At 36.9% G+C, this 25341-nt stretch overlaps 1 protein-coding gene across 2 annotated transcripts in view; it reads left to right on the top strand.

The window, feature by feature from the left end:
• The window catches only part of DCLK1 (doublecortin like kinase 1), a 160872-nt gene extending 158358 nt beyond the window's left edge, over positions 1–2514 (top strand). Inside the window, exon 17 of one of the 2 annotated variants that reach the window (XM_034411302.3) lies at positions 907–2514. In XM_034411302.3, coding sequence (XP_034267193.1) covers positions 907–1071 — 165 coding nt within the window. In that variant the 3' untranslated portion in view covers positions 1072–2514. The remainder of the gene's footprint in view (positions 1–906) is intronic. The other variant, XM_087894775.1, reaches the window with a different exon arrangement.
• Positions 2515–25341: the final 22827 nt, after the last annotated feature.

Here is a 25341-nt window from a genome sequence, read left to right as displayed (position 1 = left end):
TGTTCATATAGTTTAAGTGTTTCCAAAAGTCTCTCTGTGTCTATGTCTAAATAAGAATTAGATAGTGATGAGGAGAATCTAGCTGAAATGATCTAGAAAATGAGTACTAAACCTGTCGCCCAAGAAATTCCAGCTCACATTGGCAATTTGGTGGCAATTTAATTCACACTGAGAAATGGCCAATATGATCTGAAGAGAATGGGAAGAGTAGTTTGTTTGGCTGGAAAAGGTATAAAAAGAGCAACGGGAAAGCTTAGTGCAGACTTATGGAAAGGAGAAATGGTCTGTGTGCTTTTGTAGTGTGTGAGCAAGTGCTTGAGTTAAAGGGAAAAGAGGAATAGTGAGAAAGGAGGGCATGAAGTGTTAGAAAGAGTAAGCATGTTAAGAATACCTCTCTTTTGTCTGATTGTTCTATCAAAATCCAATATTTGTAGCAGTGTATCTTGATGGATACTTTCACTATTTTTAACATTGGCAAATATTTACCTCTCTCATTTGATTAAGTTGCATTGAATTTCTATTCAGAACCGAGACCTCATTTGAAAAAGCAGGTTAGACTGCATTTTGTCTGAAACCTGAACCCATTATTCAAAAAAAAAAAAAAAAATTAATAGCTTCCAGAAGTCTAACATATGGCATCCATACAGAGACATGCACTCATACTGTACATGCTTGATGAGATCACACTGCCTCTTTATAGGTTGGATTATGCACTTTGATATGAATTGAGTCATGTAATGGATTAAAGCTTGCAAAACTAGCCAAACCTGGTGGCTGCGGAGGGTGGGGTGGGGTTAATTTGACCTGGGTTGAGGTTTGCTTTGAAAAAGAGGAAAAAAAGAGAGTCAGATTTGCTATTTCATGCACAGCCTAATCTCATCTATTCTCATTTTATGCCCCTGCCAGACCACCGCTCTTGATAAGGAGAGGCAGGTTTTCCGACGAAGACGCAACCCGGATGTGAGGGGACGCTTTAAGCCACAGCCACCACCTCCTGAACTCAACTCTGAATCAGAAGACTATTCACCAAGTTCATCTGAGACTGTTCGCTCACCCAATTCACCCTTTTAATACATCACTTCTGTTGAAAGTCTTGGCTTAACCCTTTGAGATTTTGACAACAATTCTTGAAACCATGTGCAATTTTTCCATTTGATTTTTGTCTGTATCAGCTCCTTGACAAAGATGCCAAAAAGGAGTTTTATGGTATCTTTATTACAATAGTTTCCTATATGAATGAGATGGTCTTTGTTTTCTGTCTAGACTAGCCTTCTGCAGCCTGACACCCACAGATGTGGTGGGACTGTCCTTCCAGAATTTCCAAGCATTCCCATTTCACATTTGAAGAGTACCAGATTGGGGAAGCCTAGTCTAGATTGTGATTTGCTGCTAATATGATCCTCAAAGGGTTAAGGCTATTTTGAGATATACATATAAATATAAATATATATATAATTTTCAAATGGGGATAACAGCAATGAATGTTTTCATCAATTGAGGTAGGAGCTATTATGTGTAATTTAAGCATAAGTTAACCCTCTGAGTGCTTAATTTTAATTTTGTCAAGCCAAAATGAGGGCTTTATCGACACTTATTTTTCCTACAGGTATTTAGTAATCTGACTTAAGTGCTCCATAATCATAAAATACATACTATGATCTTTATAGAACTTGTTTTATGTTCTTATGCAGGGGGACAACCCCCCCCCCCACTTAATAGACATGGACATTGGTTAGAATCTTGTGGATTGTTTTAAAGGTCAAGAAGAAGATGTATCCTATCTGGATTCCAAAAAATATCGATGGCTCCTAAATTTTGCTAAGAAATGTGCATCCCATTCTTTACTGTTTCTTATTCAAAATTCTAACACTCTTAACATGTGTTCTACTTCTTTAAATCATTTCATAGGCAGTAGAACTGTCTGAAATCAAACTATTGTGGATGATGCGGCAATAATCTCAAAATTATTGCCTTCAGTCCACCATTTGTATATTGAAATATATCGCAGTTTCTGGAGGTATAGTTGAAAGAATGTGCTATGCTCACATGTACAGGTGCAGACAACAGACATGTTTAGGAGGCAGCAATAAACACAATCAATTTTTACATACTATGAATTCTTCTGTGAATATTATTGAGATGTTAACTATATACTTATTCTCTCTTCACAATGCTTTGAAAGAAGAACAATTCATTCTACTGAAACTGTAAATCAAGGAAAGGTCTTGAAATTCCAAACATAAATAACTGTTGTTTTGAAAATTACATGATTAGCAATTACTCACCTAATGTGTTTGTAAAAATATATTTACCAGAATTTAGTGAGACTGTGTGTGTATGAGACTGGGATTAAAAAAAAATCTGCAAAGAAATGTTCCATCAGTGTTTCAAAAACACATTTAAATTACATTAAGCATCTTTTTATAGTTTTGGTTTCAAATTGTAATATTATTGTAAAATGGTCCATTCACCCATAACTTGAGTTGAATAATAAAAAAAAAGTTTCATTTTTCAGTTATGCTTTTCCAAGTGTTATTAACAAATCTTGAGCACAAATATAGAGTATTAAAATTTCACATGTAGAGTTTCTTTTCCATTTCAGATACAAAAATAATTGGAAAAGTAAGGTCTGTTGTACATTTATTAATGTATTGCTTTATTATGGAAAATATTTTAAGATAGAGCAATTCCTGCACATCTTTTAAAATATATTTTTATCCTTCCTTGTCATATGCAACTCAAGATGACAAACATACCAGTTCTCTTTCCCCCCCCTATTTTTCCACAACAACAATCCTGTGAGGTGAATTGGCTGAGAAAAAGTAACCAACCCAAAGTTACCCAAACGGTTTTCAAGACCAAGGCAAAACTAGACCTAAAATATCCTGCTTTCTAGGCCACCACCTTAACCATTACACCATTGCATTTTTCATTGCTTAATTTTAAGGAGATTTTTTAAAAACTACAAATGAACAACTTGCATAAATATAAATCAGTTAGATAGGCATGTGCAAGCCATGATGTTACTGCTTTTTCAATTTATAGCAGCAGAAGGTGTGAAAATTTGCAACTGACTCATGGATAATCTCTGTGCTTAAACTATATGTGAATCTACATTGTTTAAACAGCTTGTATTATACATTCTCCCCAGAAGGCAAACAATCAGATTCTTCCATCCTTCCAAGGTCGGTAAAATGAGGACCCAAAATATTAGGGGCAATATGCTGACTTGGTAAACCGCTTAGAAAGGGTTGTAAAGCACTGTGAAGCAGTATATAAGTCTAAGTGCTATCGCTATCATGTTTTACTAATGTGGGAAATATCACTCTTACTCCTAACATTCTTTAAAAAAAAATTCTTTATCACAATTACTTCTTGTATTAAAATTTTCATAAATTACAACAATGTAACAAGAAATAATTGCTTATTGGATAATTATCAGTTAAAAATATCTGGAATTCTCTCCTCTTTCTGATGATTGTATGTTTAATTTAGATGTTTCTTGATTCCCAGTATCAATTTTTGATGCATCTAATTTGATCCTTTCCCAAGCTTTGGCTATATGTAGTGATTAAACCCTTGTCATGGTCTGACCATTCTCTCCTTCAACTGGACCTTCAAACTGCTACACCCCGCCACAGGGAGGTGGAACCGACTAGGTGGTTCCGCCCCAGGTGCCTGATGGATCCTGATAGGTTCCAACGGAGCTTGGGTCTTTCCCTGAGGCTCTGGCTCACGACCCGGCTGAAGACCTGGTGGCCGCCTGGGATAGGGTGGCCGCTGGAGCTTTGGACAGTGTCGTGCTCCATCCGGGAGCATGGGAGGACCCCTTGGAGAGCAGGGCTGAAGATTTTGTACAGTATCTGCATGACAAAGTCACTCAAATTCGGGAAGGCCTGGACTCTGACTGGGTGGATACAGGTGGGGTGACGGAGACAGGTCTTGAGAGAATTATCTGGGAGGAGTTTGACCCAGTGACCCCTGAAGACGTGGACAGGATTCTGGGTAGACTTAGCGTGGCCACCTGTTTATTGGACCCATGTCCCTCCTGGTTGGTGCTGGCTTACCGGGAGGTTGGAGGCTGGCTCCAGGGGGTTGTTAACGCTTCTTTGAGAGAGGACTACTTTCCCGCCGCCTTGAAAGAGGTGGTGAGGCCCCTCCTCAAGAAGCCCTCCCTGGACCTGGCTGTTTTAGCAAATTATCGTCCAGTCTCCAACCTTCGCTTTCTGGCGAAGGTTGTTGAGAGTGTGGTGCTGCGACAGTTTCCCCAGTACCTGGATGAAGCAGTCTATCTCGATCCGTTCCAGTTGGGCTACAGGCCTAGGCACAGCACAGAAATGACATTGGTCACCATTGGTTGATGATCTCTGGAAGGCTCGGGACAGGGGCTGTTCCTCTGTCCTGGTCCTGTTAGATCTCTCAGCGGCTTTTGATACCATCGACCATGGTATCATGCTGCGCCGGTTGGAGGGGTTAGGGGTGGGGGTACCATGTTGCGGTGGTTCTCCTCCTTCCTCTCTGACTGGTCGCAGTTTGTGTTGACGGGGGGCAGAGGTCCACCCCGAGGCGCCTTGTACGTGGGGTGCTGCAGGGGTTGGTCCTCTCGCCCCTTCTGTTCAACATTTATGTGAAGCCGCTGGGAGCCCCACTACATGGGGCTCCCCTTGAAGAGCACCCGGAGGCTCCAACTGGTCCAGAATGCAGGCGCGTGGGTGATTATGGGAGCATCATGGCGCTCCCATGTAACACCTCTCCTGTGTGAGCTGCACTGGCTCCCGGTGGTCCTCCGGGTGCGATTCAAGGTGTTGGTGACCACCTTTAGAGCGCTCAATGGCTTAGGACCTGGATATTTATGGGACTGCCTTCTGCCACCGAAACCCTCCCACCGGCCAGTACGCCCCCACAGAGAGGGGCTCCTCCGGGTGCCGTCGGCCAAACAATGCCAACTGGCGGCCCCCAGGGGGAGAGCTTTCTCTGTGGGAGCACCTGCCCTCTGGAACGAGCTCCCCCCCCCCGGAGATGCGGACAATTCCGGACTTACGTACTTTCCGTCAGGCCCTCAAAACCTTTTTATTTCATCAAGTCAGGCTGGCCTAATGTCTCCAATTGTGTATTTTAATTTAGATTTTTAATGGGGGATTTTAACTGTTAGACCAAAATGTTTAATTTATTTTTAAATTGTTTTTAAATTTTGTATTTGATGTTTTTTACTTCTGGCTGTTCACCGCCCTGAGTCCTTCGGGAGAAGGGCGGTATATAAATTTAAATATTAAATTAAATTAAATTAAATTAAATTAAATTAAATATCAAGGAAAACAATCAATCGACCCAAAATTTAGCAGTACCAAACTTGATTGTAAACCCTAATCAGCATGGGAAACTTCCAAGGCTATTAAAACTATAAAAGTGAAAAGAACAATAAAGTGAATTACGGAAAAGATAATATAAAACAAAGTTGTTATTGCTGTATAATTTTGTCACTCAAAATCAAAAACTAAGTTAAAATTATTAAAGCTTTCTTTTTAATAAAATGAAAACTGACTTGGACTGGAAAGGCAACAAAGATACTATGCAGACTCTGGGGATAGATTTCATAAGTGGGATCCAACACCCAAGAAAGTCCTCTCCTTTGTAGTTTTGAGTATTATTTGGTGTAAATTCCTTGAGATACTCTTGCATTCTGTAATTATACATCTTAATGCATGCTCGTAGTACTGTAATGCTGAGTTAATTGCAGTAAATCCTATAATTTTATGAGTTATCTAGTAGTATATAGGATCTGGCTTCTAAAGACAGTTGAATTAAGTGATAATTTTTAAAAAGATTTGCAGAATAAAAAAATATTGCATTGCAATATTTTAAAATGAGAAGGCATATCAGATTTTTAAAAAGGACATCTCCATGAACAGAAATTTTGAATACTCTTTAAAGTTAAATCCCATTAACAAACATATTGATTTTTTTCCAGCAATAAAATATTTATAACCAAGTCTCTTTTCTTAAGTAATTTGGACCTTTTTAAAAAAATGTGTTTCCCAAATGTATTTGTTTTATCAATTTATTTTTCACTTTTCTATTCATCTGAGTCACCCATCAAGGTATGTGGCTGATGCCTTCCAAAAGCAAATTGCAGGTCTTTCCAAGATCCAAGAAGTAAATTATGGGAGACTTAAATTTTCACAATATTTGTTGAAAGGCAAGCTCTATAAAGCAGGAGTCTCCAACCTTGGCAATTTTGGCTTGCTGAGGAATTCTGGAGTTGAAGTCCACAAGCCTTAAAGTTGTCAAGGTTGGAGACCCCTGTGGTAAAGTCCAGCTCTTTTACAAATACTTTCTCACCTTGTTTTTTCCATGTACGTTTTTATTGGGTTATAAGGTATTATAAAATACAAAATACAAAAGCAAACAAGAGGACAGGAAGAGGGAAGGGGAAAGGGCAAAGAAAAGTGAGGAAGGGTAGGGAAAGAAAAAGAAGCATTGACTTCCGACTCTATCGGTTACAGTAGAATAAGGCATTAACAACAAATCACAACTTTTTGTTTTACCGTAATAGTATGAACCAGTCATTGCTACAAAAGTCTATCACTCTAATCTGTAAAACTCAGAATCAAAGTTTCATTATTTTCCACGTCAAGCATGAAGTTCAGAAATGGTTTCCATGTGGAAACAAAAGCACTTATATTCTTTTCTTTAAGCAGAGTAGTCAATTTTGTCATTTCAGCCAACTCCGTCAACTTTTGCAACCATTCTTCTATAGTAGGAATCAACGTGTCCTTCCATTTTTGCGCATACAGTAATCTTGCTGCTGTTAACATATATAGTCACAAAGTTCCAATTTTTTTCTCCAATTCTTTTTCCATTAGGCCCAAGAGGAAAAGTTCTGATTTCATATTTATCTCCCTTTTCAGGATTTTCTGTATTAAGATATGAATCCTAACCCAAACATTTTTTTTTGTTTTGTCACATGTCCATCATAGATGACAAAAGGTTCCTTCTTCATTTTTACACTTCCAACTTACATTTGACATACCTTTATACATCTTAGAAAAATACTTTCTCACCTTGTTGATAATATTGTCCTCAAGAAATTCTAAAAAATAGACAAAGTGTTTCTCAAGTGTAGGACAACAAATGTCCTTATTTTTAAAAAGGTAGGGAGAAAGCAAATCTGGAACCATAATCTCTCACCAGTTCCTGGATTTTTCCTTCCAACAATAGGTACTAGAAAATTCCAGACTAGATCACAAAGTGTTAAATGTCTAAGTACCTTGAACATAGTGTGATCACAATCAGAAGGCAATGTGGGTTTTTAAAGAAAAAATCTTGCTACAATCTGATTTCATTTTTTAATTAAGATATTTTTTTCTACTATGGCAATACATTTTTCTACAGTGGCAATATATTTTGACTTCAGAAAGTACGTTGGGGGTAGCCATGGCATTCTGATTTTGCAAACTACTGAGTTGAATGAGATATCCATTAAATAGTTCCACAGCTGGCTTGAAAATTATCCAGACTGGAGTGGAATGCCTCAAGGTTTGGTCCTGTGCCACATTTTCATTAGCAAGTAAAACAGAGATGGGGAAAATGTTTGTCAGCTTTGCAGGTGACTAAAAATAGTGTGGGATAGCTAAAGTTCCACAAAACAGACAGACAATTCAAGATTATTTTGATAGACTAGACAAAAAGATTTTTAAAAATAATAACTACAGAGACGGGAAGAATTAATTCCCATTGGTGACACTCAGTTATGTGTCAGTGTACCATATTTTAAGAAAGTATCGGAGAAGCTAGAACTGCAGCAAAGAAAGAAAGTAAAGATGTAAGATTTCAGTTAGATAATGTATAGACTTGAGAATATTAACAAAAAAATTTTTTTTTTAAATTTTCAGGCACTAAAGTAATATCAAATAATAGAAAAATAAAAGTTATTTCCTGTTATCCCAAAATACAGGCTACAGAATAATAATTTTAAATATCAGAGAGTCAGATTTTAGGTCAAAGTCAGGAAAATTATCCTAATAATAACTATAATTCAATCACTTATGAAATGAGATGGTGAACTGTCTTTTGCTGGATATATATCCATTTGCCAAGGATTATTTATTTTGGTTTATTGCACTGAGCAGGGTTATGACTTGATAGTCTAATAACCCCATTCATAGGCATTCAAGGAATAGGTTTTTTTTACCTATTTTAATACTATTTTTTTAAAAAATCATTCTTAAATAGTATACATCTTAGACTTTTCGTCGGGCCCTAAAAACTTACTTTTTTCAGTTAGCCGGTCTGTCTTGATTTTAGGGTTAGTTTTAAATTTTTGATATTGATTTTAAATTGACAAGTTTTAAATTACGGGCCAAATTTATAAATTATTTTAACTCTATTTTTAACTGTAATGTTATGTATAGATGTTTTTATTTTGGCTGTTCACCGCCCTGAGTCCGAAAGGAGAAGGGCGGTATAGAAATTTGAATAATAAATAAATAATAAATAAATAAATAAAATAGGTAAAAAAAACCTATATTGAAAGCATTAGAAATTAAAAAGGCACAACCATAATTACTATGCCGAATGCAAAAAGAATGCAAATGCCAACAGAATATATTCTGTTGTTGGATGCAACATAGGAGAAAATTATGTACTAATGAGACCAGACCTGGATTACTGTATACACTACTGAGTATCGCATATTTCAGAACAATATTGGTTCAGAAGTGGTCAGCAAAAATGATACAGGAACTTAGGACATGTACTATTAGAACAGAAGGAGAAACTGAAATATTCAATCTGAGAAAACATGTCTGAAGGGAGACATGATATCAGTATTCAGGTACATAAAATTTCCTGTACGGAAAATGGACAGGAATTGTTTTCCTTTGCCACAGAAATAATATTATAACTACCTAGATTTTCTTTAAACATCATGAAAAAATTCCTGATAATCTGTTTAATAGTGGGGAAATTTATCTATAGAGTTATGAATTTTCCATCTCTGAAATATTTGTTTAAAAGGGCTATCTGCATAGCTCTTAAGCATAGTTTAATTGGTTTTTCTGCATATTGCAGAAGACTAAACTAGTTGTACATATGGTTCCTTCCTATTCCACAATTCAGTAATTCTATGAAATGGATCTCAGAAAGTAAATCCATCTTTTAGGCAGGTCTCAAATAGTGATGGCATCATTAAGAGGACCTCTCCTGCTGACCCTTGCTGGACTTCAAGCTGTTTAAATAGTACCTTCCAATTCTTGCTGTAAAACAATTGACAACCACTGCTTTTCAGTGGCAAAAATATAAATAAAAATCCAATGTTGCAAAGGATTTTTTGTGCAATATTTTTATGCAGTGATAAGTGAGAAATGAGCTATGAAACGGTTGAAGTGTTTCTAGCACTGGCAAAGAACTGTTCCACTAAAATAATTAGTTCTAGAACAAAGATCACTTAATTTTCTTTTTCCTGTGCAGTCCCCACTAAAAGTATGCTGGTTTCAAGCACAAATGATTTTAAGACAAAAGAATCTTTTTTCTATGTTTTTCCTTTTTTTGTGTTTCACATTGAGAGTTCAGCATACAGCAGGGCTGTTAAACTCCCGGCTCATGGGCCAAATGTGTCACACGCTGGCCACACCCACACCCAGTTTAGTGAAGGGGGGGAGTCCAGATACATCACGTGACACCACTGTGATGATGTGAGTTTGATGTCCCTGGCATACAGTATCCATTTATTCCAAATCTCGATTGGTAAAAAGGACGAGAAAGCTGAGTACATCACATTCTCAATAATCAAGGCAAGGCTTATTCTTGAAAGCAAAGTAAAAGAGTCCCAAAGGTGCTTTTTTCAAGAGGCAACTGGACTTTCTGATTAAAGCAGAAAGTCTAGTTGCCTCTTGAAAAAGATCTTTGGAACAACCATGACCTGGATGATTGAGAAGCTCCACAGACACCAAGTAAAATAGGATAATAGCGCTCCATGGCTTAGGGCCAAGGTATTTACGAGACTGCCTGTTGCTACCGATAACCTCCCACCAGCCAATATGCTCTCACAGAGAGGGCCTCCGCAGGGTGCCGTCGGTCAAGCAATGTCGGCTGGCGGCCCCCAGGGGGAGAGCCTTCGCTGTGGGAGCACCTGCCCTCTGGAACGAGCTACCTCCCAGAATACGGCTGATTCCGGATCTCCGCACTTTCCGGAAGGCCCTGAAGATGTTTTTATTTCAGCAAACCGGCCTGGCCTGAATAGGTTTTAGGGTTTTTTTTTAATTGTATTGCTAGGGGTTTTAAATTGGGGCGGCCATTTAATTTAATTTATTTTTAATTCTTTTAACTTTTATATTGTATGTTATCTTAATTCTCGGCTGTTCACCGCCCTGAGTCCCTTTGGGGAGAAGGGCGGGATATAAATTTAATAAATAAATAAATAAAAATCCATTCTTGGGTAATAAAAGCCCACAATCAGCTGATGGCTATTACAAGGTTAGCATGAAAGGGAAATGTTTCACAATTATTTGCCAGACTTGAATCTCTGAACTGTTTTTATTTCTAGTAAATGATTGAAAGGGATTGAATGGATAGTTTGAAAGGGGGAAAAACTGGGGAATGTGATTAATTAACAAATGCTCAATGGTAGAACCAATACAGATGATCAATCAAATCAAACCTATATTACAGCCTTTGGACCAGAAACCACAACAATAACATTCATATATGTGTAATTACTAATAAAACTTTAAAAATGCAATAAAATTACTTATAGTCAAAAAGGGATGTCGTGGGTCAGTGGCTAAGATGCTGAGCTTGTTGATCAAAAAGTTGGCAGTTCCTGAGCTCCTGTTACTCATCCCAGCTTCTGCCAACCTAGCAATTCAAAAGCACGTAAAAAATGCAAGTAGAAAAATAGAGACCACCTTTGGTGGGAAGGTAACAGCATTCCGTGTTTTTTTTTTATTTATTTTTTATTATTTATTTTTATATGCCGCCCTTCTCCGGAGACTCAGGGCGGCTTACAATGCATTAAGCAATAGCCTTCATACTTTTGTATATTTTATACAAAATCAGCTTATTGCCCCCACAAATCGGGTCCTCATTTTACCCACCTTAGAAAGGATGGAAGGCTGAATCGACCTTGAGCCTGGTGAGAATTGAACTCGCAGTAATTGCAGGCAGCTGGATGTTAAATGCTGCCTTAGTAGGAGACATTAGCCTCCTATGCCACTCAGGCTCCTGAGTGTGCCTTTGGTGTTTAGTCATGCCGGCCACATGACCACGGTGATGTCTTTGGACAGCGCTGGCTCTTCAGCTTTGAAATGGAGATGAGCACCGCCCCCTAGAGTCGGGTACGACTAGCACATATATGTGAGGGGAACCTTTACTTTTACCTATAGTCAGAAATCTACAATCTCTATTTTTTTATTTTTTCAGTTCTTTATTACTTTCTTAAAACAACGCTGAAATATATTATTCTTATATGCTACCTAATTTGTAATACTTTCTAAGCATAGAAGTCAACTAATTCTTTACTGGTAAATGCGGGTTCTAGTCAGTAGTCAAAGAAGTGAATGGAAATTGGATTATATTAGAATTACTTTTGCCTCCTGGTGCTCTTGTAACAAGGAAAATGCAAAGGGTGCATTGTAACTTTTGTTCAGTTGTAAGTAATCTTACATTTCCTGCAGAATTTCAGGAATATGTTCTGGGATTATAAAAATAGTTTAAACCTAGAATGCAAATTACAAATTATTCATATTTATGATTAATTGAGTTAGCCTACAGCTATTCATTTTTGTGTTTTGTTACTTGATTTTAGCCAAAAAGCAGCATTTTTATCACATTTTCCTATTGAATGGTTAATAGGAGTGGGAAAATAGCTAGAGTATATCTGAACCTATGAAACAATATAGACTTTGGATAAACTAAAAACGAAGAAACTTTCCTTGGTCATAAATTAGTGTAACACCACAGACTGTATAAATATTCTTATGACAAGTCACGTGGTATTCCTTCACAATAATAAATGCAGTCCCATGTTGTAAAATGTCCATTAATAATACAGATATCTTTAGTCCTGGTAGAAAAGTAGCACTTAAAAGCACAGTGATTCTTTTGTCTTGATTAGAGGAAGTAAAGAAACCAGGCCTAACATGCTTCATATTATGGTTATGCTGCATCAGCTATGCAGCTTTATATTACCTCTATTTTCCCTTTACCATCCAGGAATATCATTAAAAAAAGATGTCTAAATCTCTTTCATCATTGTGCCATATTATACCAATTACAGCCGTCCCCCTCCTGTTCACTGCCAACCAAATGCTTGATTATTGATTTATGTTTTGCTGGCATTAACTTCGTAAAAAGTTTCAGAAGTCTTTCTTGGACTATGATAGGATGTGATTTGTATTTTTAGATCCCATGTCTCAAAATGAATAGCCGAATGCCTCTTGAAAAACTGTTTTAAAATACAGCTTATTTCTTTCACTATGAAATTCATAATGATGTCAATGATTTTTTTTCTTAGAACCAACTTTTGTAAAACAGAAGGGCAAAAGGAAAATTAACGTTAGTTACATTCTTAGTTAAAGTTAAATAGAATTCAGACACTTGTAGATGAGAATGATTGCTAATTATTATTCCTAAAGGACTAGACAGATGAGCTAAACATAAGTCACTACTTAAGAGATATGTTTAAAAAAATCATACTTTTATCTTTGCTATTTGATGACAGAAATGAAATGAAATGAACCTGTCCTGTGAAGAGAAATAAAGGATGTGGATAAATTTAGCCTAAAAGGAAAAGCTCAGAGAGACAAAATAAAGCAAGCCTTCCAATAGTTGAAGAGCTGTTACAGGAAAGAGAGCGTGGCTTTATTCTCCAGAGTAGGACAAGAACCAATGAATGAAAGCTTTACACAGGAAAAGTCAAACTTGAAAAAAGAAACACATCCTGCCCATGAGAGCTATTAAGCAGTATAACAGCTTGTCTCCTAGAGACATGGGTGCTCCATCACTGGGAGTTTTCAAGCAAAGATTATTCAACTGTTTGTCTGGGATGGCCTGAGATTTCTGCTCTGGGTAGGGGTTTAGACTAGAAGACTCTAGAGTAGAAGACTAGAAGGTCCCAACTCTATGGTTCTATGATTCTATATCTAAAAGACCTATAACCAGTGGTGGGATTCAGCCAGTTTGCACCACTTCAGGAGAACCGGTTGTTAACTTTCTGAGCAGTTTGGTGAACTGGTTGTTGGAAGAAATCATTACGGCAGAGAACCGGTTGTTAAATTACTTGAATCCCACCACTGCCTATAACAAAACAAACCTAGATATGTACATTAACATAGCATGAAACTCAAGGTGATGGTGCCATCACTGCCTATTGGGGGCAAGTCGTTGGGCCCCACGGAGAGGGCTCGCAACTTGGGTGTCCTCCTGGACTCACAGCTGTCTTTAGAAGAGCATTTGATCTGCCAGTTGCGTCCCTTTCTGGATCGGGACTCGTTATGCACGGTCACTCATGCCCTTGTCACTTCCTGCCTGGACTACTGCAATGCTCTCTACATGGGGCTCCCCTTGAGGAGCACCCAGACGCTTCAGCTGGTCCAGAATGTGGCCACGCGGGTGGTTACGGAAGCGACGTGGTGCTTCCATGTGACTCCCCTCCTGCGCGAGCTGCACTGGCTCCTGATGGTCTTCCAGGTGCGCTTCAAGGTTTTGGTTACCACCTTTAGAGCGCTCCATGGTTTAGGACCGGGGTACCTACGAGACCACCTTCTGCCACCAGTAGCCTCTCACTGACCAGTATGCTCCCATAGAGAGGGTCTTCTCAGGGTGCTGTTGGTCAAACAATGTCGACTGGCGGCCCCCAGGGGGAGAGCCTTCTCTGTGGGGGCACCTGCTATCTGGAACGAGCTCCCACCAGAGATACAGAGGATCCTGGATTTGCGCACTTTCCGCCATGCCCTCAAAACATTCTTATTCCAGCAGGCTGGTCTGGCCTAACCTCCCTTTTAATTGCTTTTAAATTTGTTTTATAAATTGGGGTGTTTTAAATTTGTTCTGGGCCAAAGTATTTAATGTATTTTTAAATGGTTTTTTTAATGTTTGTACTATGTGTATTTTATCTTTTGGCTGTTCACCGCCCTGAGTCCAGGAGTAGGGCGGTATACAAATTAATTAATTAATTAATTAAATAAATAAATAAATAAATAAACAAATAAATAAATAAATAAATAAGGTACTAGATTCAAATTACTTAGAATTTTACCAGCTGAATAGTTTTCAGCACAATGTAGCCCAATATATGTAAAGTCTCGAGTAACAGGTAACAGGTAACAGTAACAGAGTTGGAAGGTACCTTGGAGGTCATTTAGTCCAACCCCCTGTTCACGCAGGAGACCTGTACTAGGGATTCGAACTGCCGAACTGCCAATCTGAACCTTTCTGATTGACAAGCTCAGTATCTTAGCCACTGGCTAAAGCAACACTAAGCAGCTCATTATATTGTTGCCAAGTAAATATTATTTTTAAATGGCTTGAAACTATTACACATCAACTTTGCCCCAATGTTTCATTTCACAATATCATAACTTCGAAATAAGTCAACATTGAGGGCTGTATATTCCAAGTTAATCTTAACAATAAAGAAATTCATCAGCATATATTAGTGACCAGTTTATGAATTATGAATTATTTAGTTCTTTGTTAACTTGGAAGGTTAACAAAAAAGCACAAGCATGACAATTATATGCAGTACCTTTAAATTGCCTTGGTGTTATAAACAGTGGCATTTTCCTTTTGTTCCCTTTTGTTTTCTTCTTGAAAATATTTAAACTGAAGACAAATTATATTTGAAGATTTATATAGCTCTAATAAATTATATTTTACTTTTAATTTTTCAAAAATAATACGCAATTTTAATGCAATGTCAATTATACATTGGACTGATATTGGAAGTATTTTAAAAGTCTTTAAAAACAAAGATTACTGTGGTAGCATGGATTACTGACTATTTTATCTTCTGCATATTTACTTAGAGATAATTTTCAGTGCATTATCTGGAACGTCATATCATATATAAATCATATATAAAAATGATTGCAGCCTGAAACTGTCTTTTCATACTAACAAATGAACAATGGTTGAGAGTTTTGAGATAAAAGCCCTAAGAATCAACTTTTTGATTTGGTAAAGTACTAATCGTTAGCAATAGCTATATCATAGCATGCATTATATAAATCATCCTTACAAATTAGAATTACTCAAATTTCATATTTAATTTGATATCATATTTCTATTTCCTTGACAATGGAGCGGAAACTAATATGCAAGCTATTAAAGAAGGAAACAGACACAAATCATTGTTAACTTTACTACACTGAAAGAAGCCGTCATCTAATTTCATTGCAGGACATAAAGCACATGCAAAACTAAGCCCATCAATAAATAAACAGGCGGAAAAATCCTGGTGGTTCCATATTCACTGAAACATTGGAATAGCAGGAAGGCATTCCAACAAATAAAAAATAGATGGGAAAGCCATTAAAAAGAAATCAAAATGCTTTTGTGGTTAAAGAAAAATTGGCTCTGAAGGGTAATAATGGTCCCCTATGATCACAGGTCAAGTACATTAAAAGTACTATTATCTGTGGAACCTTTCATATGCTTGTCTCTTTTATTTGGTTTGGACGGTCTATAGAACTTTCTTCGTATTAATTGCTGCCAAAATGGCTTTTGTCTGTTGGTATTTCATTTTTAAATTCTGCTTCTCAAACTGTTGTTTCCCCCTAATCCCCCTCCCCACTTTAAACAGTGTTAAATGAGTCACAGGCAAAGTGACTCTCTATCCAAAGTGATATTTTAAATGAAATCCAAGGCTAATTAGATCTACACACACATACACACACACACACACACACACACACACACGTGTGTATATGTGTATACACACAAAGGGAACATTGTAAGGTCAATGTAAAATAGATCCCCCAAATAATTTATGAATTTTAGCAGGATTAAATAAACTGACCACTGAAAACATTATAAAAGAATTTATTGATGGTATCGCTAATAATTCTGAGACATTCCTGCAAAGAAAATAATAATAATGCAATCATCCTCATGATTAAAGTTCATCCTATAGTCCATATATGTAAAAAAGATATCTGAAAGAAATAATTTCATACATGTGGAAGCAAAATGCAGCATTTTTTAAAAGGAAGTGCTGCCTTAAAGACTAACCTCCTTTTAACTGTGAATTTTAAATTTGTTTTAAAATAATAAGGGTGTTTTAATTTGGGCCAAATTATTTAATGTGTTTTTATATTGTTTTTAAAGTTTGTATTATGTGTATTTTACCTTTTGGCTGTTCACCGCCCTGAGTCCTTCGGGAGTAGGGCGGTATATAAATCCAATTATAAATAAATAAATAAATAAATAAATAAATAAATAAATAAATAAATAAATAAATAAATAAATGGCCCACATACACATGCCATGTATGTGAAAGGCTACCTTGTAAAAAATAATTGAAACATGCACATCAATCAAGTAAAATATTTGGTTGGGGTTTTTAAATGTATTTTAAAGCATTAATTGAAGTTGGACAATAATAGTCACATAATTATTGAACAGACTTGTTCATATGCGTAATGCCTCTGTTTGTTTGCTATACACACCTCCATTCACATGCCAATTGCTATAGTGTACATGTGTTAAAAGTGTGTTTGCAAGTTCATTTCTTGCCAGAAACCCAATATTATTAGGTTGCAGATGTAAAGAACAAACAACTCTATGTCTTCTTTTAAATTTTGGCACAAATATACACTATAATACTGAAAAAACATCCTGGTCTAAAACTATTTATCTGAATACTTTGAAAGATTTTGTTTAACTTATACAATTTAATGATCAATTCAAACTTCATCAAGTTATAAATATTTTTTTCCAATGGGCACAAACGTTTCTATGTTACATTCAGAAATATGGTGAATATTAATAAGGGTTCTCTTGATTATGTTGTTTTCTCAGGTAGAAAAAATCAATATGAATTAACCCATCATACTGAAAAAAGCACGCACATGAGTTCCACATGTTCTGTTATAGCAAGCAACAGCATAACCTTATAAATCAGTCAGCAAATAAAAGTATCATAAAAACTAGCGAACTTTTCATATTTAAATTCCACAGTGATTAAAATAGTTTATGCACTTATCTTAATCTTCAGAATGGGAAATCTGTTTTTCACAAGACCCTAGCAAACATCCCTATAGTTTTTGAATTTAGTTTACTTTGCTATAAATTCAAATATCAGGAATAAGGAAAACAGATAGAACAACTATTTGGAAGAAAGCACACGAAGAACATTCTAAAACAATAAATACAAAATATTTCTGACAGGGAAGTGGGGAAAAGTCATATCTCTCTCTAAACTATCAATTAAGTCATATATTGAATGTCTTGGAAACTAGATACTGGATCCTTCACAGATGTTCTTCCCACATAATAATGATATTTTAAAAATGCCTAGATCTTGTGAAAGATTCCTGAGACCCTGAGGAATTTCAACCAATCACATTTTCCCACCTCTATATTTTTCCGAACATGTTGGACCAGAAAATCTCTTATATGGGGAAAACATTACATTTCACTAAAAAAGAGGAATACAAAAGATTGGATTACTTAAGCACATATTATTCTGAGCCTTACCTACTTCCCGCTCCCATAAAAATAAAGTACCCCACCCTAAGTCTTTATATTTTCTGGAACAAAGTTGGGGGCAAAAATTCCTCCAGATGATGCTGAATTACAACTTCCAACTTCTTGCCAAAGAAGAAATTGCAGAAACAAAATTGGTTTTTACTCTGATGACTGAGCATAAAATCTGGACTATTTATTGACCCTTGTGATCTACAAAAACAAAGGTTTCATATCTTAAACTAATATTTTTGTACGCAAGAGGGTTTCACCAATATCACCTTTTAATAAATGAACCCAGGAAGCATAAAGTTAAATTTCCACTCATCATCTTTCTCTATAATATGTGGGTAATTTCTATGGCCTCAGCACCATACAGCATCACTTATACTGAGGCCTTTGTTTAGTTTACTGTCAAAAAAATGTTGCTTCTTTATTCTATCTCTTAAGTGAAAACTGCCTAATATCTTTATGCCCAAAATCCCATTTATTAAAAGCTGGGGGGAAAATCTGTTGATGAGTGAAAAAGTATACCCAGTCCTGCTGATTCATTTCCACTACAAGTGATACAATAATGGAAGAATAACCCCAAGGGATAATTTATCACTAACCATCAACACTGATATCTGATTATGTTCCCAGTTGGGGCTGGGGGCTGAGACTATGGAGAAGGTAGTCCAAAGTTCAAAATAACAATCTAACTTTTTAATTTTTATTTTATTATGGAACTGATAGACTTTTCTATTCTGGGTAAAAGAAAATAATTAAAGGATTAGCTGACTGTGAAATTAAATAGCATTTTTCTGCTGCATGTTAAAGATTCTGCAGAGGAAGTGCTTGAATTGAAACAAGCTTCTGAGTGCTTTTGATTTTGTACAAGAAAGTGAATCCAATTTTTTAAAACAACAACACAACATACTGGGGGGAAAATCAGCCTTCCTTCAACTTTCGTCGCATTGCCAATACAGTTTAAATAATAGAGGGTTAAAGTAAGTTTTCAAAATGATATGTGTAACAATATAGAAAACTAAACTTGAATCATTTTAAAGTCTTCCGCCTTACAGCAGTTTATTCATTATTTGTATTAGAGCAGGGGTCTCAAACTCGATTTTCATTGAAGACCACATCAAGGTTGTATTTGACTTGGGGGGAGCTGAGATTGGCATGGCCAGCTTGACGTCACTCTTGTCGGGGGGTGCCTATGGTGGACTGAGTGCTCTGCCAGCAAAAACAGGCTCCCAAGCTCCATTTTCAGCCATGACAGCCTCCTGCAGCCCTCCATTTTCACTGGCAGAAGGCTGCAGGAGACCATCGTTCTGTTTTCTGTTTTCACTGACAATGTTCTGTCCCCGTATCACGCACACACCCAACCAGCCAGCCGAGGGTTAAATAAACTCTTCAAACACACAACATCAGTGATAAGGAACTTGGCAGCAATTCCATGGCTACCTGCCAAGAGCTTTTACTCCGATAACACAGACAAAAATACACACAGTTTGAATTAAATCCACGGCAAATAGATGTTGTGTCCGAAGGTGCAAGTGCCTCGCCAGAGATTAGCTTTGTCCGTCACAGAGTCTGAATGGCCACCACACTCCCTTTTATAGCCTATGGGGTGTGGTCCAGTGACTCAGCTTAATCTCTGGCATGCCTCTTTTTCTGCTGCTCACACTTGTCTATCCGACGCTGGCGTGGGTCCAACCACAATGTTTCTTCGTCAGACGGCTCGGAAACACTTGGCTCCTGGCCAATCTCTTCCCCTTCGGGAAACACCTGAGGCATTGCCAGAGAGGAGGGTCTTGGAGAGGGAGGCCTGACAGTCTCCTCTCCTTCATGTTCGGAGCCTTCTTCCTCCGATAAGATAGGCTCGGAGGACGGAGCCACAACAGACAGAGGCACCATGAGCCAGTCCTTCACATACCAGATCTAAGCACACCATGAACCGGATCTGGCCTTGAATTTGACACCCCTGTATTAGAGTGTTTAAACAGTTATTTTCCTTTAACTTTTTTTTTAAAATAACCACCTTTGGTAAAGCTATCAATTATGAAAACATTTTGGGAAAGGATGTTTTTAGAATGTGAAACGTGAAATGTAATTATTGCATATCCTGGGTGAGGAAATGGCTGGCATTTTTGACTTATAATAGTGGAGAGTATACTTTGATAATGAAACATCTACAAGATGTAAGCTTAGAAACCTCATTTTTCAATTTGTCTTGTGTTCTATCCATGACAGTGTACCTTTTGTCTTCATAGTAATGTAGTCTTCCTTTTATCAGCATATCACCTGCCTCACTATATGCACAGAAAAACTCAAAGCTTTTATATTCGTTTGCCAAAGAAGAAACAGCAGAAGCAAAATTGGCTTCCATTTTTACAACCAGTCTATTGACGATGAAACTGTGTTTTTGACTGAGTTCAGGATAGCATTTATGGCAAAGGATCTCCTCATATTACAGTTTTCACATACCTCACAGGAAATTAGATTTGTAAGCATGTTTAATATTTCAACTTGACTATCTGGACATAAAAGATGTAATCCCAGTAGATGAGCAAGCTGGGCCGTAATACCTCATCTCTTTGCAAATACAGATAAGGGATCTATGCTTCCTCACTTGAGGGAAAAAACCTTCCTTACCTAAAATATTCAAACTATTTTTTACCGATGTACCCACCTAAAAATATTGTGTGTACAGATCAGCATCAGTTTGTTCAATTTTGCTGCCTGTTTTAAGTAGTAGGACAATTCTGTGCTGTATTATCTTACACACTGGCCTTTTAAAATGCCATTTAAAATGACAGTACAGGTTTGTATATAACTTCCTCTATCATATAGAGTTTTTGTTTACAGCTTTTTCTAATAATGTAATTATTAAATTCCCCAAGAAACATTATTTTAAAGGGCAGAATTATTGTATGTCATTTTTGTTATGGAAATTTTCCCAATGTAAGCTCTTAAATACATGTACTCTAGCACCCTTATCACTTTTATATAAAGCTGTCAAATACATGTTTTCCCCCTAGTCATATCACTCAAAAGCAAATGTTTTTCATATGAGAATTTTTGATATGAGAAAAATGACTTTATCAAATTTCATCACTGTCACCACCTACGCTACAATGGAATGGATATGGAATCCATCTTGAAGACTCTTGTAAATTTAAACCTGTGATACATTTCTTTTATATTTTTGTGTATCAGTAACTTCCATGGTTGGTTGGTTGGTTGGTTAGTTGATTGATTGACTAAGAGCTATCAAGTCACTGTCAAGTTTTAGCAACATAGATTTTTTCCATAAAACTTCTATAGCGTTGCATCTTAAATTCTAACATTGCCAATGAATAATCCCTCAGAATGCCTACAGAAATGTAAGATTTTCCCCCTACATATCAACCAGTGGTGGGCTGCTGCTGGTTTGGACCGATTCAGGTGAACCAGCAGTTCTGACCAGTGGCTGGCCCCACCGACCTACCCTGGCGCTATCATGTCCTATATAATCACCAGTTTTCCGATGCTGTGTGCATGCTCACATTTTTGGGTCCAGGCAAACTGGTTGTTACAAGTGGCAGCAGCCCACCACTGATATCAACTATTTACAACTTCCCTCACTACCACCGCCTTAGAATGATGATAATTTCATCTAATTTTACTTGCATTGACTGGTAGGATGTCTCCAGGAACTTAAACTGGGCCTTTCCTAGCTACATGAGAAGAGCCGAGAAATAAAACCACACTTTTAAAAAGAAGAGGTTCAGAAAAACTGGAACACAGTCTATGAATTGCAATGAGATGATCAGGGAACACGAAACTAAGCCCTATAAATGAAGATTGAAACTAAGACCTATAAATAAAAGTTTTCCTTTTGGAAAAATAGACACTGCATAAAGGAAAATAATTTCACACTATGGAAGAAGTGCCAAAAGATCTGTGGATTCAGTGACAATGGGAGGTTCCCACACATGTTGTGGTGGCATCCCACACATTGCAATGTGTCTCTGGCATGTCACTATAGGTCTTCTAGTCCAGCCACCTGCTCAAGCAGGAGACACTAGAAACCTCCAGTGATGAAGCACCCATGATTTCTGAAGCCAAGCTTAACTGTTCTCACTGTTAGGAAGTTTCTCCTTAATTTCAGGTTGCTTCTCTCCTTGATTAGTTTCCAACCATTGTTTCTTGCCTTATCCTCTGGTGCTTTGGAGAATAATTTCACCCCCCTCTTTTTTGTGGCAGCCCCTCAGATATTGGGATACTGCTATCATGTCACCCCTAGTTCTTCTTTTTTCTAGACTAGCCAAACCCAAATCCTGCAACCATTAATCATATGTTTTAGTCTCCAGGCCTTTGATCATCTTAGTTGCTCTTCTCTGAACTTTTTCCAAAGTCTCAACATCTTTTCTGTAATGTGGTGACCAAAATTGATTGCAATGTTCCAGGTGTGGTCTTACTAAAGTTTTATAAAGTGGTACTAATACTTAATGTGATTTTGATTCTATGCCTCTGTTTATATAACCAAGGATTGTATTAGCTTTTTTGGCTGCCGCTACACAATGCTAGCTCATATTCAAGTGATCATCCTCTAGGACTCCAAAAACAGTTATTGTTTTTTAGCCAGGTCTCACCTAATCTGGCTAACTTTATACCTTTGGTTTTTCCTGTCAAAATGTAAAACTTTGCTTTTCTCCACATTAAAATGCATTTTGTTGAACAGGGCCCATTATTCAAGTCTGTCAAGATATTTTTGTATTTTCTTATTATTTGTACAAGTGCTATATAAGTGATATTAGAAATATTATGTTTAAGAAATAGGATTTCATATATGGGGGGTTAAGGGAATTTTTCTTTTAGGGGTGTTAGCATAATTGGTTATGCAATTTAGCTTACTGTTAAAGCTTAATAGAAATACCTTGTGTTCTGCTCTGGGAAGTCGGGGAAGGGGAGGGGGGGTGGGGGTTGTGGGGAAATTGTATTTGTTGTAAAACTCTTTCAATAAAAAAAAAAAGATATTTTTGTATTTTGAACTTGTCTTCTATGGTGTTGGCTATTCCGGCCAGTTTAGTGTCATCTGTAAATTTGATGAGTTCCCCTTCTATGTAGTTGATTCAGATCAAGGAAAAGCCCAACTTGGCTCTTTTTCCAAAATAGCTGAATATTTTCAGACTTCTAAAGTGGAAAGGAGTCTAGATATGCAAACTAAAAGACATTATTCTCATTTGTAGATAGATAAACCCACTGACCCTGAAAATACATCTTTTATTTCTGGCCAGATTCATAATCCAATTATTCTTGATCAGTGAAATGTAAGGCCATAATTAATGTGCCACCTGAGAGGTTTTGTTATTCTCTTTAAATTACATACTAATTTATTAAATTGTCCTGATTAAGTAATGTATTTGACAATATAGGTTTCTTGTTAAGAATATTAAATATCTTGCACCTATCTTATTATGTAAAGGTCTAAAGAAGATACTTTTGTACATGGTATCTTTCTAAGTGCAAGGAAAGATCCATATTTCCTTTGGGTCTGGCTGCATAGAGTATGTTTCAGAGGAACAATACATACAAAATTTATAGTAAACTTTTCCTTATAATCAAACTTGACTGGAAAAAGTAAGAAGCAATGAATAAATGAATGTATAATTAAAAAAAAAATTGAAATGAGGTAGAACCTGGTTTTAGGATGCAAAAAAATATTTATGCCATATAGCACTTTTTTCATTGTCCGAATGCATCAATGTCAGAAGGAAAAGGCCAATTTCGATACTGCGTAGCTTGTCTTTAGCTCCCTCCAACCCAGCCAGCCTAAACAATGACAAGGAATTATAAATTGCTAGAATAGGGATATTCAGTGGTGGGATTCAATTTTTTTAACAACAGGTTCTGTGGGTGTGGCTTAGTTGGGGTGTGTGGCTTGGCAATCATGTGACTGGGTGGGTGTGGCTAGCTGGTCATGTGACTGTGTAGGCATGGCTAGCTGGTCATGTGACTGTGTAGGCGTGGCTAGCTCATCATGTGACAGGGTGGGCGTGGCTATGTGCATAGGGACTACTCAGAGGGCTGAAAAAAAGTCATTTCTGACTGGGCCTCGCACTTTTGACCGGTCCTCACACTTATGACCATCCTCACATTTATGCCCGTGCAGCTTTCTTAATAACCATGTCACTCATTTCACAACTGCTTCTCTTCACCATGGTGACAAGATAGGGCAAAAACGTAAAATGTGAGGACAGTCGTAAGTTCGAGGACTGGTCAAAAGTGCGAGGACCAGTCAAAAATATTTTTTTCAGCCCTCTGAGTAGTCCATATGCACAAAAGGACTACCCAGAGGGCTGGAAAAAGTGATTTCTGACAGGTCCTCGCACTTTTGACCGGTCTTCGCACTTATGACTGGTCATCATTTATGCCCATTGTAGCATTCTTAACAACCATGTCACTCATTTCACAACTGCTTCTCTTCACCATGGTGACAAGATAGGACAAAAACGTAAAATGTGAGGACAGTCGTAAGTTCGAGGACTGGTCAAAAGTGCGAGGACCAGTCAGAAAGAACTTTTTCAGCCCTCTGAGTAGTCCATATGCATAAAAGGATACAGCAATACAGAGGGATGAAGGAAGGGAAGGGAAATTAGAGTAGGAGGGAGGAAATTAGAGTAATAGAGGGAGGAAGAGAGGAGAAGGAGAAAGGAAGAGGAAGTAGGGAGGAGAAGAAGAGGGGGAGGAAGAGAAAGTAAGAAGGAAAGAAAAGAGAGAGGTGGTAGGTTTGAGGAGAAAGATTGCTGTACAATAAAAAAGATGAAAGGGAAGAAAGCCAACCCCAAACAAATATAAAGATATTAAGATAAAAGAATGAATTGTTAAACTTTAAAGAATAAAAGAGAACAAATATGAATAAATAACAATAATTAGAAACACAAATACAAACAATGTATTTTCTTTGAACAGAGTATTTGGCCGGTTCACAAATTTAAACAGTGTTTAGTCATTTCAATTAAATTTACAATTTCTATATTTCCTTTTTGCCATATTTATTCCTCATCTATTTTTGTAAAAAACCAATATTACCCTTCATCCTCATCTCCAATCTTAATCAAATTCAATTTTTCCTTTCTATTCTATATTATACCCCTTCCCATTGTCATCTATTTTTATATCCATCCTCACATTGGTTAATTATGTAATATTACAGTTGTTTAATATAAATTCAACATTTTAATATAAATCAATTAGTTATATAACTACCTTTTTTGTATATTAATCAATATGAACATGAATATTCCAATTATTTCCATGCAATCCAATTTCTTACAAATCAATTAATTATATTTACCAATAATAATAAACCAAATAATTTCCCCCATATATTCCTCCAAACCACAACTTAACCATTTCTGCTTTCAGAAATATACAATTAATAGTATCTCAATTATTACAATTCCCTAGTTAAATAGAGCTTTTTTTCTTTTGTGTTTTAAAATCTTGAACTCTCCTCTTTTTCCCTAAATTTCCCATTGTTTGCACCTACCTTTTTTGGTGAGGAAAAAGAAAAGAAATCTGCCTGCCTAATTATCTAACCTTGCAGCAACAGCAAAGCAGTTTCAGTTTCGTTTTTCAGGATAGCTAGGGGAAAAAAAAATTGCTCCAGCAAGCAGCAGAGCCCTG

This window comes from Pantherophis guttatus, chromosome 5 (assembly GCF_059756535.1).
Source record: "Pantherophis guttatus breed Tessera chromosome 5, ASM5975653v1, whole genome shotgun sequence".
Taxonomy (NCBI): domain Eukaryota; kingdom Metazoa; phylum Chordata; class Lepidosauria; order Squamata; family Colubridae; genus Pantherophis; species Pantherophis guttatus.
Note: the sequence above shows the minus strand (reverse complement) of the source record. Positions and strands in the feature narration are given on the sequence as shown.